Source organism: Babylonia areolata, chromosome 8 (genome assembly GCF_041734735.1).
Source record: "Babylonia areolata isolate BAREFJ2019XMU chromosome 8, ASM4173473v1, whole genome shotgun sequence".
Taxonomy (NCBI): domain Eukaryota; kingdom Metazoa; phylum Mollusca; class Gastropoda; order Neogastropoda; family Buccinidae; genus Babylonia; species Babylonia areolata.
In genome coordinates this window covers 42963644-42977035 of record NC_134883.1, presented here as the reverse complement: position 1 = coordinate 42977035, position 13392 = coordinate 42963644, and the positions used below count along the sequence as shown (strand labels likewise).

At 45.0% G+C, this 13392-nt stretch overlaps 1 protein-coding gene across 1 annotated transcript in view; it reads left to right on the top strand.

Annotated features, from left to right (window-relative positions):
* Positions 1 to 12483, top strand: part of LOC143285192 (uncharacterized) — a 33296-nt gene extending 20813 nt beyond the window's left edge. The window contains exons 2-4 of the mRNA XM_076592427.1: positions 4343 to 6083; positions 9335 to 9567; positions 11290 to 12483. Coding sequence (XP_076448542.1) covers positions 4347 to 6083; positions 9335 to 9567; positions 11290 to 11539 — 2220 coding nt within the window. The 5' untranslated portion in view covers positions 4343 to 4346 and the 3' untranslated portion in view covers positions 11540 to 12483. The remainder of the gene's footprint in view (positions 1 to 4342; positions 6084 to 9334; positions 9568 to 11289) is intronic.
* Positions 12484 to 13392: the final 909 nt, after the last annotated feature.

Here is a 13392-nt window from a genome sequence, read left to right as displayed (position 1 = left end):
TGTCCAAGCATTGTTTGGTAATTTGCGTTAAAAAAAAAAGAAAAAAAAAGAAAAAAAAGGTGGGAATCGGGATGGCTGGTAGGTTCTTTTTTATTTTTATTTGATTTTTTATATTATATATAACTCTGTGTGTGTGTGTGTGTGTGTGTGTGTGTGTGTGTGTGCTTGCTTGCTTAAGAATTACGTTCTTGTATGCCCCCCCCTTACCCCCCCCCCCCCACACACACACACCCACTCCCATTTTTTCCATTTCTCCCCCTCGCCCCCCCCCCTCCCCCCACCCCCCTCTCTCTCCTCTATCTCTCTCTCTCCCTCCCTCCCTCTCTCTCTCCCTCCCTTCTCAGCGTACCATCAAATCTCCTGCATGTTCACTCCTTCACCGACCGCCCATTCATTCATTCATTCTCATTCATCTGTATTCAGTCACTTATTCATGGGCAATACTCCCTCAGCTGCACGGATGGTTGAAGTTGTTTGGGAGTGGGGGGCAGGGGCGGGGGGGAAGACTGGGGGCTGACAAAGGAGCCGCGGCCCTCTTCAGTGGAGATGCCACTTAGAAAGCCAATGGCAGGAGGAGTTTCTGTCGTGGCTAAACAAGAATTTTTTTTTTTTTTGTAAAAAAATAAAAATAAAATAAAATAAATAAAAATAAATAAATAAATAAATAAAATTAAAAAAGAAAGAAAAAAGTTTTTTATTTCAAGGCTGGCCTTTGTGAGATGAGCGTAGTGGGTCTGTAAAGCGGGTGTATATATATATATATATAATTATCTCAGTTGTAATTATATATATATATCACCTGTGTTGTAAGTTATATGAATGCATAAAGGCTTCCCTGTGTACATGAAAACGTGTGTCTATTTAGCAAATGGAATCTTTCTAACTGCATTTGTGATTGTATATATATATATATATATATATAGAGAGAGAGAGAGAGAGAGAGGTGTGTGTGTGTGTGTGTGTGTGTGTGTGTGTGTGTGTGTGCAGAGAATACATACAAAGACAGATGATGTATGTACGCATGTAGGTAGGTAGGTAGGTAGGTAGGTACATCTTTGTAAATGAAAACGCATGCATGTAAATATACGTGTGTATGTGTGTGTGTGCGCGCGCGCACGCGCACACGCACACGCCTACTTTCCTGACTTTTCTCTCTGCCTGCCGGTCTGTGTATAATTTTGAATGATCGAGTCATTCATTCATTCATTCATGTTTTTGTTTGTTTAGTCAACCTCAGTAACTGACTAAATATAGAATTACGGAAGAAATCTCTTCTTCGTCAAGAGGGGATTTTTTTCTTTTCTTCTTAAAATCCAGTTGATTGTCTTCCGGAGAAGTAAGAAAAAATAAAAATAATATATATATAAAAAAAAGTTTCACGAATCATATACATTTTCCCCCCTATTCATTATATTTTTCTCACTGTCTGGACGAATTTGGCGGGGGTTTTTTGGTGTGTGTTTTTTGTTTGTTTGTTTTTTTGTTTTGTTTTGTTTTTTACGGTAAAGACGACTGAATATGTACAACAGAAGAATGGAGCGAAGCAGACGAAAAAAGGAAGAGTATTTTGTATTTTGTATTTTTTTTTTATCACAACAGATTTCTCTGTGTGAAATTTGGGCTGCTCTCCCCAGGGAGAGCGCGTCGCTATAATACAGCGCCACCCATTTTTTTTGGTATTTTTTCCTGTGTGCAGTTTCATTTGTTTTCCCTATCGAAGTGGATTTTTCTATAGAATTTTGCCAGGAACAACCCTCTAGTTGCCGTGGGTTCTTTTACGTGCGCTAAGTGCATGCTACCACTCTAGGCCATCACTCCACAGTGTCTAACAGTAACATAAATCCGTGCTGACCATAATAGTTTTGGAACAAATCTGCGCATCAAGATTTTCTCCGCATGTTCAAAAGCAATGTTTGTCGTGTCTTATAAAAGTAAAAGGTACAAAATCTTTTCTTTTTTTTTCCAAAAAGATATTCTAAGCCCAATTATATTTACATTCGTTGGGCGTCAGTTTCACACTGTATTCAAAGTAAACTTTTACATCTCTACATTAAATTTACACCAGGTAAGTGATGAAAAGAACGAGGATCTGGTGATGAATTGTATTGTGGAGCAGGAAAAAGGGTAGGGTTGTGGGGGACGGGGGTGGGGAGGGTGGGGGTGGGGGGGTCAACATTGTCGTTAAGCCATAAACGTCTGCGTTTATCTAGTTCAGCTGTTCGTGTTGAAATAAGAATTCCAAAGTCAGCTTCAAGCAAGATAGGCCCAATATCGCATCAAACCATTTCTTTTTGCTAACTGCGATAGTTGAGAAGTATGACATATGCAACGCAGTCGCTGTATCAGTTTACAGTAGCGAGCAGGCGCTTGGATACAGTTGTAATATGTGTAATGTATATAAAACTAATGTTTCGTGTGAAGAATATAGCTTTAACATCATTAGATCTACCGTGAACTTCAGACATTTTCTTTATCAGCAAGAATTTTTCCCCTTTTAGTGAATGCTATCCTTCCATGTGAAATAGTAGACTTTTGTAGTTTGTACTGTTGTAAACACTGTTACTATTCTACGACACACTCACACACACACAAACACACACACACACGACAGAAATGAGAATCAGGTGACAATGATGGTGATGATGAATATGATGATGAAGATGAATATGACGATGATGATGATGATGATAATGATAATAATATTAATATCATTATCATTAAAATAATGACGACAAAACCGAACCATAAGGGATCTTAAACCTCCCTGATGCACACGAATATTTGCTGTCAATTATTTAGGAACGGCACAAAAACTTGGAGAGAAAAAAAGAAAAAAAAAGGGGGCTCCTTATTCTTCTTCTTCTGCGTTCGTGGGCTGCAACTCCCACGTTCACTCGTATAATACGCGAGTGGGCTTTTACGTGTATGACCGTTTTTAACCCGCCAGGTAGGCAGCCATACTCCGCTTTCGGGGGTGTGCACGCTGGGTATGTTCTTGTTTCCATAACCCACCGAACACTGACATGGATTGCAGGATCTTTGACGTGCGTATTTGATTTTCTGCGTGCGTATACACACGAAGGGGGTTCAGGCACTAGCAGGTCTGCACATATGTTGACCTGGGAGATCGGAAAAATCTCCACCCTTTACCCACCAGGCGCTGTTACCGAGATTTGAACCCGGGACCCTCAGATTGAAAGTCCAACGCTTTAACCACTCGGCTATTGCGCCCGTTTCGCTTTCAAACTCTTTCCCACCCGACTAGTAGGTCAAACCACTCGGGACATTTTCTACCCGGCAGAGTATGAAGGCAAGTATGCGGCAAATGGCGGCTGCCTGACCGGATTAGAGAGAGCACGAGGTTGCATGTGTAATCTCCCCTCTGTACCGTCAATGACCGATAACTCTAGTCGAGCGCTTGCCTTGTTATTTCGGCGGCCGTTCTTCTACTAGGTTTACGCTTTGATGGGTTTCGGTTGCAATTTTTTCCACTCGGCTGTCCATTCATTTTGCGGGTTGGACTGTCATGTAACATGTACAGTTGAGAGAAAAGCGAACATGTCTTGTAAGATCTTTCGCTTCTGTGGACAACAGCTGGTGTTGTGCGTCGATGTTCATTTTGTTCTCGTGATTGTCGCTGTTTTTCCAGTGCCTCATCTTTGTCTTTTTGTTCTTTTGTGTTCTTTTCATATTGGTGATTAGTTGCTGTTCTTTTTTTGTTCTTTTTTTACTTCTTAAAAAAAGAGAGAATATACTATAATCAGGATAACAGTTGAAAATAGAAAAGAATGAATGAATGACATGATCATCATTCATCATCATTCGTTCATAATTCATTCATTCATATGGAAAAAGACTTATGAGCTGAGATGCATATTAAGTTTGATTGCTTCTCCGCTATTACAACAGCTGTTTGTCCTGCATTGTCATTTTTTAAATTTTTTTTTTGTCTCACGATTGCTGCTGCTGTTCTGTTGTTTCGGTTTTCATTTTTCTTATTTTTGACTATGATGAGCATTGCGGTTGGAAAATATCAAGGATTTATGAGTTAGATTTAATTGCTCTTTATATCTTTCTAGTTTCAGTTGCTGTTGTTCTTTTGTTGTTGTTTTTATAACTTTGAATAGTATTACATTGGAAATTAAAGGGATTTTTAAGTTAAATACATTTAATTGCTCTTCACATCATTCTTATTTCAACATGGACACAAAAGTTTAATAAAAAACTAAAAACTATTTTACAGAGAAATTTCTGCCATTGTGGGGGATGTTAAAGAAATGCAGTATAATAATCCTATTATTTGCTCACACTCTCCAACAATGACTTTTTTTTTTTTTTGCAGAACGATGAAGAGTCAGAAAGAAACCAGCGCTTCTTTGCATCAACAAGAGGACATCAGCTCTCCCGCAGTCGCGACTGTCTGGGTTGGCAGCAGTGGCTCTAAAGAGGAACACAGGAGAGGTTCGGAATCTAACGGTACCGCGCAGTATGTGTTGGTTTCTGTGAAAAAATCCATCTCAGACTCAGAATCGAGCAGCAGAAGAAGCAGTGAGACGGGGTACGTGCCTCCTCCATCAGTCGTTCAGCCTTTAAACAGTGCACACAGCAGGAGCAGCAGCAGCAGCAGCAGCAGCAGCAGCAACGCTGATCCGTTCTCACCTACATCTCCACGAAACGCGGTGGACCCAAACACCTTCGCCCAGAACGTGACTTTGTCCGGGAGTGGTGGGAACGTCTTCACAGCTGCCTCTTTCGGAAACATTGGCAACTTCCAGGGTGCGGCAAATGGAGTTGATGCGCAGAACCTTACCATTGCTGGTAACTTAGGCGCTGCTGGCAACTTCTTCCTGCCTGGCAACGCAAACATCTCAACTGTCGCTTTAACTGGAAACTGTGTCAATGGCCAGGGTGGTGCAGTGTCTGGAAGCGGTGATCAGAATTATACGTCATACCTGGCTGATGCCGGGCTTCTGCCACGCGTGGCGCTTGCTGGCAGCCCCGCCCAGATGACTGACGGCGGCAGCACATTCTACAACGGAGGCCCCTTCCTTCCCGCAGCTTCCTCCAGCATGGCGGGGTTACCCCAGGGAGGCTGTGACCCCAGCTCCCTGCTCCTTCAGCAGCAGTTTGCCCTCAACCCCGCTCTTCTGGCCGCTTCTCTGGGCCCGACGCTGGGTCTTTCACAGAACCTGGACCCGCTACAACCAGCGGCACAGAGCCAGCCCGTGGGACAGGGTTCGAGTCTCGCCCAAGCGCAGTTTACACCAGAGAGCCTGAGTTCGTTGCAAGCACAGGCGTCCCTTTCACAGCCCTTGTCGCCAAACCTGGATCTGTTGCAAGCCCAGGCCATGCTGCAGAACCTTGCTCTCATTCAAGCGCAGGGCCTGGCACAGAACCTGAACGGTTCACACGCGCTGGGTCTGGGTCTCTCACAAGCGCTGCCCGTGCCGCCACAGAACTTGGACCTGCTTCAGTCACAGGCTGCAGACCCCCGACAGCAGCCTCTGACGTCTCTGTCCCAGACCGACCCTGCCCCGACCACCCCGCTGGCGGATTCCTTGCAGCGGAGGGCAGCACCCATGGGCCACTCCTTTGAGGTTCTGTCGGCCATGGTGGCCGCAAGCCAGGCCATGCTGACATCTCCCTTGCAGTCCCCGACCTCCCCCGTCTTTGCCCCGTCATTGGTCAGCCCTCAGCTGCTGCTGTCGACAGGCACGGCCTCCCTTAACGGCCTCCCACCGCGGACCTCTGCCGATCCTGACAGCCCTGGGTGCCACGAGCCGCCCCAGGCCGCCAGGAAGACGTCTGTTCCAGAGGAACCCACCACCACAGAGAGCGCCGAGGATCCCAGCCGTTGCGTCCTTACGTCCTACAGTGTGAGCAATGGCCACGGCGATCCTCCAAGCGTGGGGGGGTTAGACCCGTACAGCCCCTCTCTCACATCCACCTCCACCTCCCCCAACACTGACCTTGACCCCGTGACGTCAGGAGACGGTGATGAGCACGTGCTGCAGGCTGCAAGAGCGGAGCCTCGCTATGAGCTGCCTCTGGACAGACAGGCCTGTCTGAGGTGTGGCAAAAAGGTCAGACTGGACACACAGAAAGAGAGAAAGAGAGAGAGAGAGAGAGAGAGAGAGGTGGGGGGCGGGGAGAAGAGAAGAGAGAATGTGTGTGTGTGTGAGGGGGGAGGGGGGAGAGAGAGAGAAGTCTGAAGTCTGAATGGTTTATTGTTTTGGCCTTTCTGTCTTTCTGCCCGTGACAACAGGAAGTAACGGGGGTAGGGACTTCCGTGTTAACATCCATTATAAAGAACAACGTCAATATAATTATGTAAAGCAAACAAACGGAAGGAAACAGAGAGAGAGAGAGAGAGGGGGGGGGGATACAGATGCGAATATATTTCAGGCTATAGCCCCTCATGAAGGGGTGGTGTGAAAACATTCAGTTAATTCAATAGCACGTCACATTCAACACTGGATTCAACAAACAAAACTTACAACAATGCACGTCACGCACAACAGACAGAACGAATCTGAAACGCCTTACACAAATACATGGCAAATTGTTTGGTGTCGTTATTCTGTACCATGTCAAACTGATGCAAACTTAGGCCTATCGGTTTGCTCTGCTTGGCCAAATTTCGCGCGGCTAACAGTGAAAAGACTTGCCCGGTCCGCTCTTAGCCAATCAAACGCCTTTAAAAGCTATAAGCGCTGAATCATTCCTTTGGCCAAGGCTCTCCGCGCCATCCGTTTGACAACATTTTCATTCACCACAGAGGCAAATAGCAAATGTAAGATTGAATACAGAAGGGGGTCTGCAAAACGTCTTAGGAATCTATAATTGTTCTCTAAGATCATCCAAGGCAATATAGCAAAACACAAACCACCCAAAACACAAAATGAACTTCACGAGAGAGAGAGGGAGAGAGAGAGAGACCACCAGCAGGGAAAGTGGATGATACTTTAGCCCTTTCACCGCCAAGCTCGCATTTATGCGCAGGCGTGGTAGAGGACCCATGTCACTGAAAGGTGACCATTCCTTGGTCTGTTATCCATGCACCTACTGCTCTTAATGCTCGGTGGTAGGACAGGCCGCATTTTCTATATATCGCAGGGGGAATCCCCAGCTATTCTTAGCCACTGTATTTTCTGTGTTTGTACTAAAAGGGAACTTTGTACTCAGAATTGACTGGCGGTGAAAGGGTTAATGAATCGTGAGAGAATGGCGAAGAATGTCCTCGATTCAAAAATTCGTTCGAGGTTAAAGCAGCGGATTTGGGAATCGGGGATTCTGTTTCTTTGTTTGTTTGTATTGTCGTGTTGTTATTTTTATTTTATGTTTGTGTGTGTTGTGGGGAGGGGGGGGGGGGAAGGGGGGCTGGGAGGGGGGGGGAGCAGGGGACGGGGCGTGGGGGGGTGGGGGTGGGTTGAGAGTGTGTGTTTTCAATGAATTAAGTAACATCGCTGATTGGTGATGAGTTCGTATAAACGCAAGCAGGCGCGCGCGCACACACACACACACACACACACACACACACACACACATACACACACAACACAAACAACACACACAACACAAACACACACACACACACACACACACACACACACACACACACACACACACTTTGTGCTTTGTATGCAAGTAGGCCATGCATGACATTCCTTAGAATCTCTCTTGTCTCCCTCTCGCCGCTCCTTTTCCTGCCCTGCCCCATGTCTTACAAACAGTAGTTTGATGTCCTTCGGTGGTTATTTCTTCTTTTTCTTCTTCTTCTTCCCTCGTGGGCTGCAACTCCCACGTTCACTGGTATGTACACGAGTGGGCTTTTACGTGTATGACCGTTTTTACCCCGCCATGTTGGCAGCCATACTCTGTTTTCAGGGGGATGCATTCTGGGTATGTTTTTGTTTCCATCAACCACCGAACGCTGACACGGATTACAGGATCTTGAAAGTGCGTACTTGATCTTCTCCTAGCGAAGCACACGAAGGGGGTTCAGGCATAAGCAGGTCTGCACATATGTTGACCTGGGAGATCGGAAAAAATCTCCACCCTTTTCCCACCAGTCGCCGTTACCGAGATTCGAACCCGGAACCCTCAGATTGAAAGTCCAGCGCTTTAACCGCTCGGCTATTGCGCCCGTCACACCAGACCCCCCAAATTGATGGCCTAGAGGTAACGCGTCCGCCTTGGAAGCGAAAGAATCTGAGCACACTGGTTCGAATCACACCTGCAGTCGCCAGCATTTTCTCCCTCTCCACTAGACCTTGAGTGGTGGTCTGGACGCTAGTCATTCGGATGAGACGACTGATACACCGATGTCCCGTGTGCAGCCTGCATTTAGAGCACGTAAAAGAACCCAAGGCAACAAAAGGGTTGTCCCTGGCAAAATTCTGCAGGAAAATCCACTTCGATAGGAAAACAAATATAAAATTGCAGGGAAAAAAAAGGGGTGGCGCTGTCAGTGTAGTGACGCGCTCTCTCCCTGGGGAGACGAGAGCAGCCCGTATTTCACACAGAGAAATCTCTAATGACAAAAAGAGTAATACAAATACAAAAAAAAAAAAAAGAAAGAAAAAAAGTTCCCTGCAGTCAGCTGTTTATTGATCTGTTTTTATTTATTTATTTATTTATTTATTTTCAACATCTTTTGTTCAGACAAAGGTTTACATATACAGAATTTATATGTTTTGTGCATTAGAAAGTATAAGGTAAGCACATAATTAAGTTCTAGGTACTGACAAGTCCACAACAGCAAAACAATATATATTCAATGGCAAAATTCCAAGGTAGCATTGTATAGCTTAATCTTGTATTGAACAGTTATAAAGTGCCCATTTTTTCCACAAACTTGATATATTCCATAGTTATGTTAAAGGCATATTTGTCTACTTCATATGCCTGTTAGAGGTCTTTTTTTAACATTTGTAGTGTTGATCAACAAATAGTAAAGAGTGGTAACTCTCTCCATTACACAAGGTACACAACCTCAAGTCAGTGATGCTTACGCTACCGATTCAGCTAGCACACAGGTAAATAAAAGGTACATTGGAACAAACCCAGACACTTCCTCAAAAAGGAAGTGCCAGGCCTGTCCTTATACCAGTCATTTGACATGTGCATAAGCGTCAGCATCACTGACTTGAAGTTGTGTACCTTGTGTAATGGAGAGTTACCACTCTTTACTATTTGTTGATCATATCGTCTCCTGGCCTCATTATTTGTTAATGTTTTTATTTTATTTGTAGTGTTGGTTTTCCTTTGTTGATTCTACATTTGTACACATAGAATTTACCTATCATTTTTTTTTTTTTTTGTACCATGCCAGGTGTATAACATGGAGAAGCTGGGGCCGGTGAAGGACGCCCTGTACCACCGGACGTGCTTCACGTGCGCGGCGTGCGGCAGCCAGCTGAACCTAAAGACCTTCCATCACAACGACCGCGACCTGGCCGACCTCAACGTGTACTGCCTGTCCCACAAGCCCGCGGCCCGCCCCAACCCCCTGGACTCCAGGGCCGTGGGCATCCGCAGGGCCCTGACCGTGCCTCGGCCTGAAAGGTCAGAGATCGTGTGTGTGTGGGGGGGTGGGGGGTGGGTTGGGGTTGGGGGATGTTATCGTATATGTGCGTGTGTGTGTGGGAGTTATCGTGAGTGTGGATGGGGGGAGGGCGGAGGGGGGGTGCGGGGAGGGGGGGGGGGGGTATCGCGCGCGTGTGTGTGTTTGTGTGTGCCTGTGTCTGTGGGTTTGTGTGTGTTGCTGGAGAGAGGTCGTGTGTGTGTGTGTGTGTGTGTGTGTGTTAGTGGAGAATGAGGTGTGTGTGTGTGTGTGTGTGCGCGCGCGCGCGTGTGCTGTATTGGACAGGTGCGTGTTTGTTGTACGTGTGCGTTGAGTGTGCATGCGATTCAGTGTGTGTGTGTGTGTGTGTGTGTTAGTGGACAATGAGGTAGGTGTGTGTGTGTGTGTGTGTGTGTGTGTGTTAGTGGAGAATGAGGTGTGTGTGTGTGTGTGTGTGTGTGTGTGTGTGTGTCAAAGTCAACACTTTCAAACAAAGATGGTAAACTGAATAAACAAGAATGAATTTTCTGTGTTTATTCGTTTGTTTATTTGTAGCCTACCTCAGACTGTTCGCCAAAATTGCAAGCTGACATGAAGTTGAACCGCTCAATAGCAGGCAGTTTTAAACAGTGCGTCCTTTTGTCTCATCGCCTAGACTGCCGACAAGATACTGTACTTGTTTGTTTTTGCTGCATATCTCGCTCGCTTGAAACGTTTTCATCAAGTTTGCAGAATCGATCTCAGTGACGGCGCCTGGTGGATAAAGGGTGGAAATTTGTCCGATCTCCCAGGTCAACATATGTCGGTGCAGACCAGCTTGTGCCTGAACCCCCCTTCGTGTGTAAACGCTAGCAAATGATCAAATAAATCCGCACGTTAAAGATCCTGTAATCCATGTCAGCGTTCGGTGGGTCAGTTATAGACACAAGAACATACCCCGGCAGCATGCACACCCCCGAAAACGGAGTGTGGCTGCCAACATGACGGAGTAAATACGGTCAGTCATACACGTAAAAGCCCACCTGTGTACATACGAGTGAACGTTGGAGTTGCAGTCCAAGAACGAAGAAGTTCAGTTCAGCGGTTCAGTTACTAAAGGAGGCGTCACTGCTTTCGGGCAAAAAACATTTTGTTTTCTACGCTGCACCACATCTGCCAAGCAGATGCCACACCACTGCCGTAGCGTAACCCAACTGACGCACTTACACTACATGAATTCTTCTTCTTCTTCTTTAGTCAGGGCTGCAACTCCCACGTTCACTCCTCTGTACGCGAGTGGGCTTTTGCGTGTATGACCGTTTTTACCCCCACCATGTAGGCAGCCATACTCCGTTTTCCGGGGCCGCGTGCATGCTGGATATGTTCTTGTTTCCATAACTGACCCACCGACAGCTGACATGGATTACGGGATCTTTAACGTGCGTACTATAAAAAAATATATAAAAAATTATCTTCTCACGGTGCTCGCGTATACACATGATGAAGGGTTCAGGCACAAGCAGGTCTGCACATAATTATGTTGACTTGGGAAATCGGAAGAAAAACAAACAAATCTCCACTCTTTAACCCACCAGGCGCCGTTACCGAGATTCGAACCCAGCGGTGGAGACCCTCAGGTTAAAAGTCCAACCCGGACCATGCTTTCATCACTCGGCCGGCTAATTTCGCGCCCCGGGCGTCATATCATCACATGACTAAATCTCCACATTATCTCCCCGTCACAGGGTGAACGAGCAGATCCGAGGTGGCCCAGAGGCGGCCAAGGGTGTCCACCTGGACTCGCAGTCGGTCAGCATCCGGCGCGCGCTGAACGTGCCAGCCCCTGACCTCCAGGCGTCCATCAAGCAGAGGGAGGGCGCGTGGTTCCGGGAACAGCGGAAGTACGAGCCCGTGCCGCCCCGTGACGTCGTGAGGCACGACGAGCGGAGCGCCGCCTATCAGGGTAGTCGTTCTTTGTATGACAGCAGCGACTAGACTCGAGTTCTCTGGACTTGACTAGGTCGGTTGTGCTGCATGCACTTTGTTGAATAACGTTGTTATAAGCAGCCTTACTTGAAAAAAAAAAAAAAAAAATTGAAGAGGAGAAAAGAAAAAGGGTGGTGATGATGACGATGGTATTTTTTTTTACCAGAACACACACACACACACACACACACACACACACACACACACACACACACACACACACAGAGTAGGCAATGACCCACAAGCCACGCATATTACAAGGAAAATTGAACAGTCCATCGGTCCGGCTTGATCTGTGTGAATACATTGTAAATTTATCAAGTTCTTATGAGTGCATACATCGCATTTATTCGTGTACTATGAGTAATATACATTCAGTGTATTTATTCTTGTACTATGAGTGCTTACATTGTATTTATTCGTGTACTATGAGTGCTTACCTTGTATTTATTCGTGTACTATGAGTATATACATTGTATTTATTCTTGTACCATGAGTGCATACATTGTATTTATTCGTGTACTATGAGTATATACATTGTATTTATTCTTGTACCATGAGTGCATACATTGTATTTATTCTTGTACTATGAGTATATACATTGTATTCATTCTCGTAATATGAGTATATACATTGTACTTATTCTTGTACTATGAGTGCGTACATTGAATTTATTCGTGTACTATGAGTACATAGTTACATCGTGTTTATTATTGTGCTGTGTGTACATTCGTTGTATATATTCTGCAAACCAAAAAGCATAAGGTGGTAGTTTATGCCTGTCTATCTGTCTGTCTATCTATCTACTTGTCTAAAAGCAAATGTTAGTCTGTGCCTATCTGTCTATCAATCAATCCATCAATCTATCTATCTATCTATATTCCTCATGTACACTTTGATCGATTCCAGTCCATCTCTCTCTCGCTTGATCTCTGTCTCGTGGTTCCCCCCCCCCCCCCCCCCCCCCCCCCCAGTTGATACTCCTGTGCCTCCAAGTTGAGGTGTGCTGTGTCATCTTTGTTGCTTTCTTTTCTATCCATCACTGATTCCGAGCTAATGGTCCCTCACTGAGTAATGTTCCTGCCTGTTAATCGACCTGCGTTCCTCTTGCAGCACAATAGAACACAGCTGAGACAATACAATACAATACAATACAATGCAACACAAGACAATATAATGCAATGCAACACAACACAATTCAATGCAATGCAACGCATTACAACACCGCACAACAGTTTGCATTCATCCGATTGAAAATTATCTTCTGTGGGTCTTATTTGCGCCTGCAGGAAATGTACAAATTGTACAATATAACACACACACACACACACACACACACACAGATATATATATATATATATATATATATATATATATATATATATTGCACATACAAAACTCTGCTGCCCGACTTGTCCTCAGAAAGAAAAGATCTGAGCACATCACTCCTCTTTTGGAACATCTCCACTGGCTACCTGTCTCACACAGAATAAAGTACAAGATCAGCACTCTATGTTGTTTTGTTGGGTTTTTTTTGTTTTGTTTTGTCTTTTTTAAATGTTCAATCACCATGGTAAGCTCTGTGTATTCCAAAAACTGTTGGGTTTTTTTATGTCCTTGTTTGTCATTCCGAATTATTTGGTGCAATACAACACAGTAACAGCAATGAAAACAAATGTACAATTAAACGAGAAAAAATTCAAAAAAATCAGTGGGTGGTCAAAGAAATTGTATCAGAAGTTGTGTGTTGATGTTCTTGTGCTTCATGATGGCTTGCTTCGGAAGTTGTTTTTTTTTTCTCCTCATGAAAATCGGGTTTTCCCAATAGAAACACTTATCTGATTATTGTTGCCCCTACCATT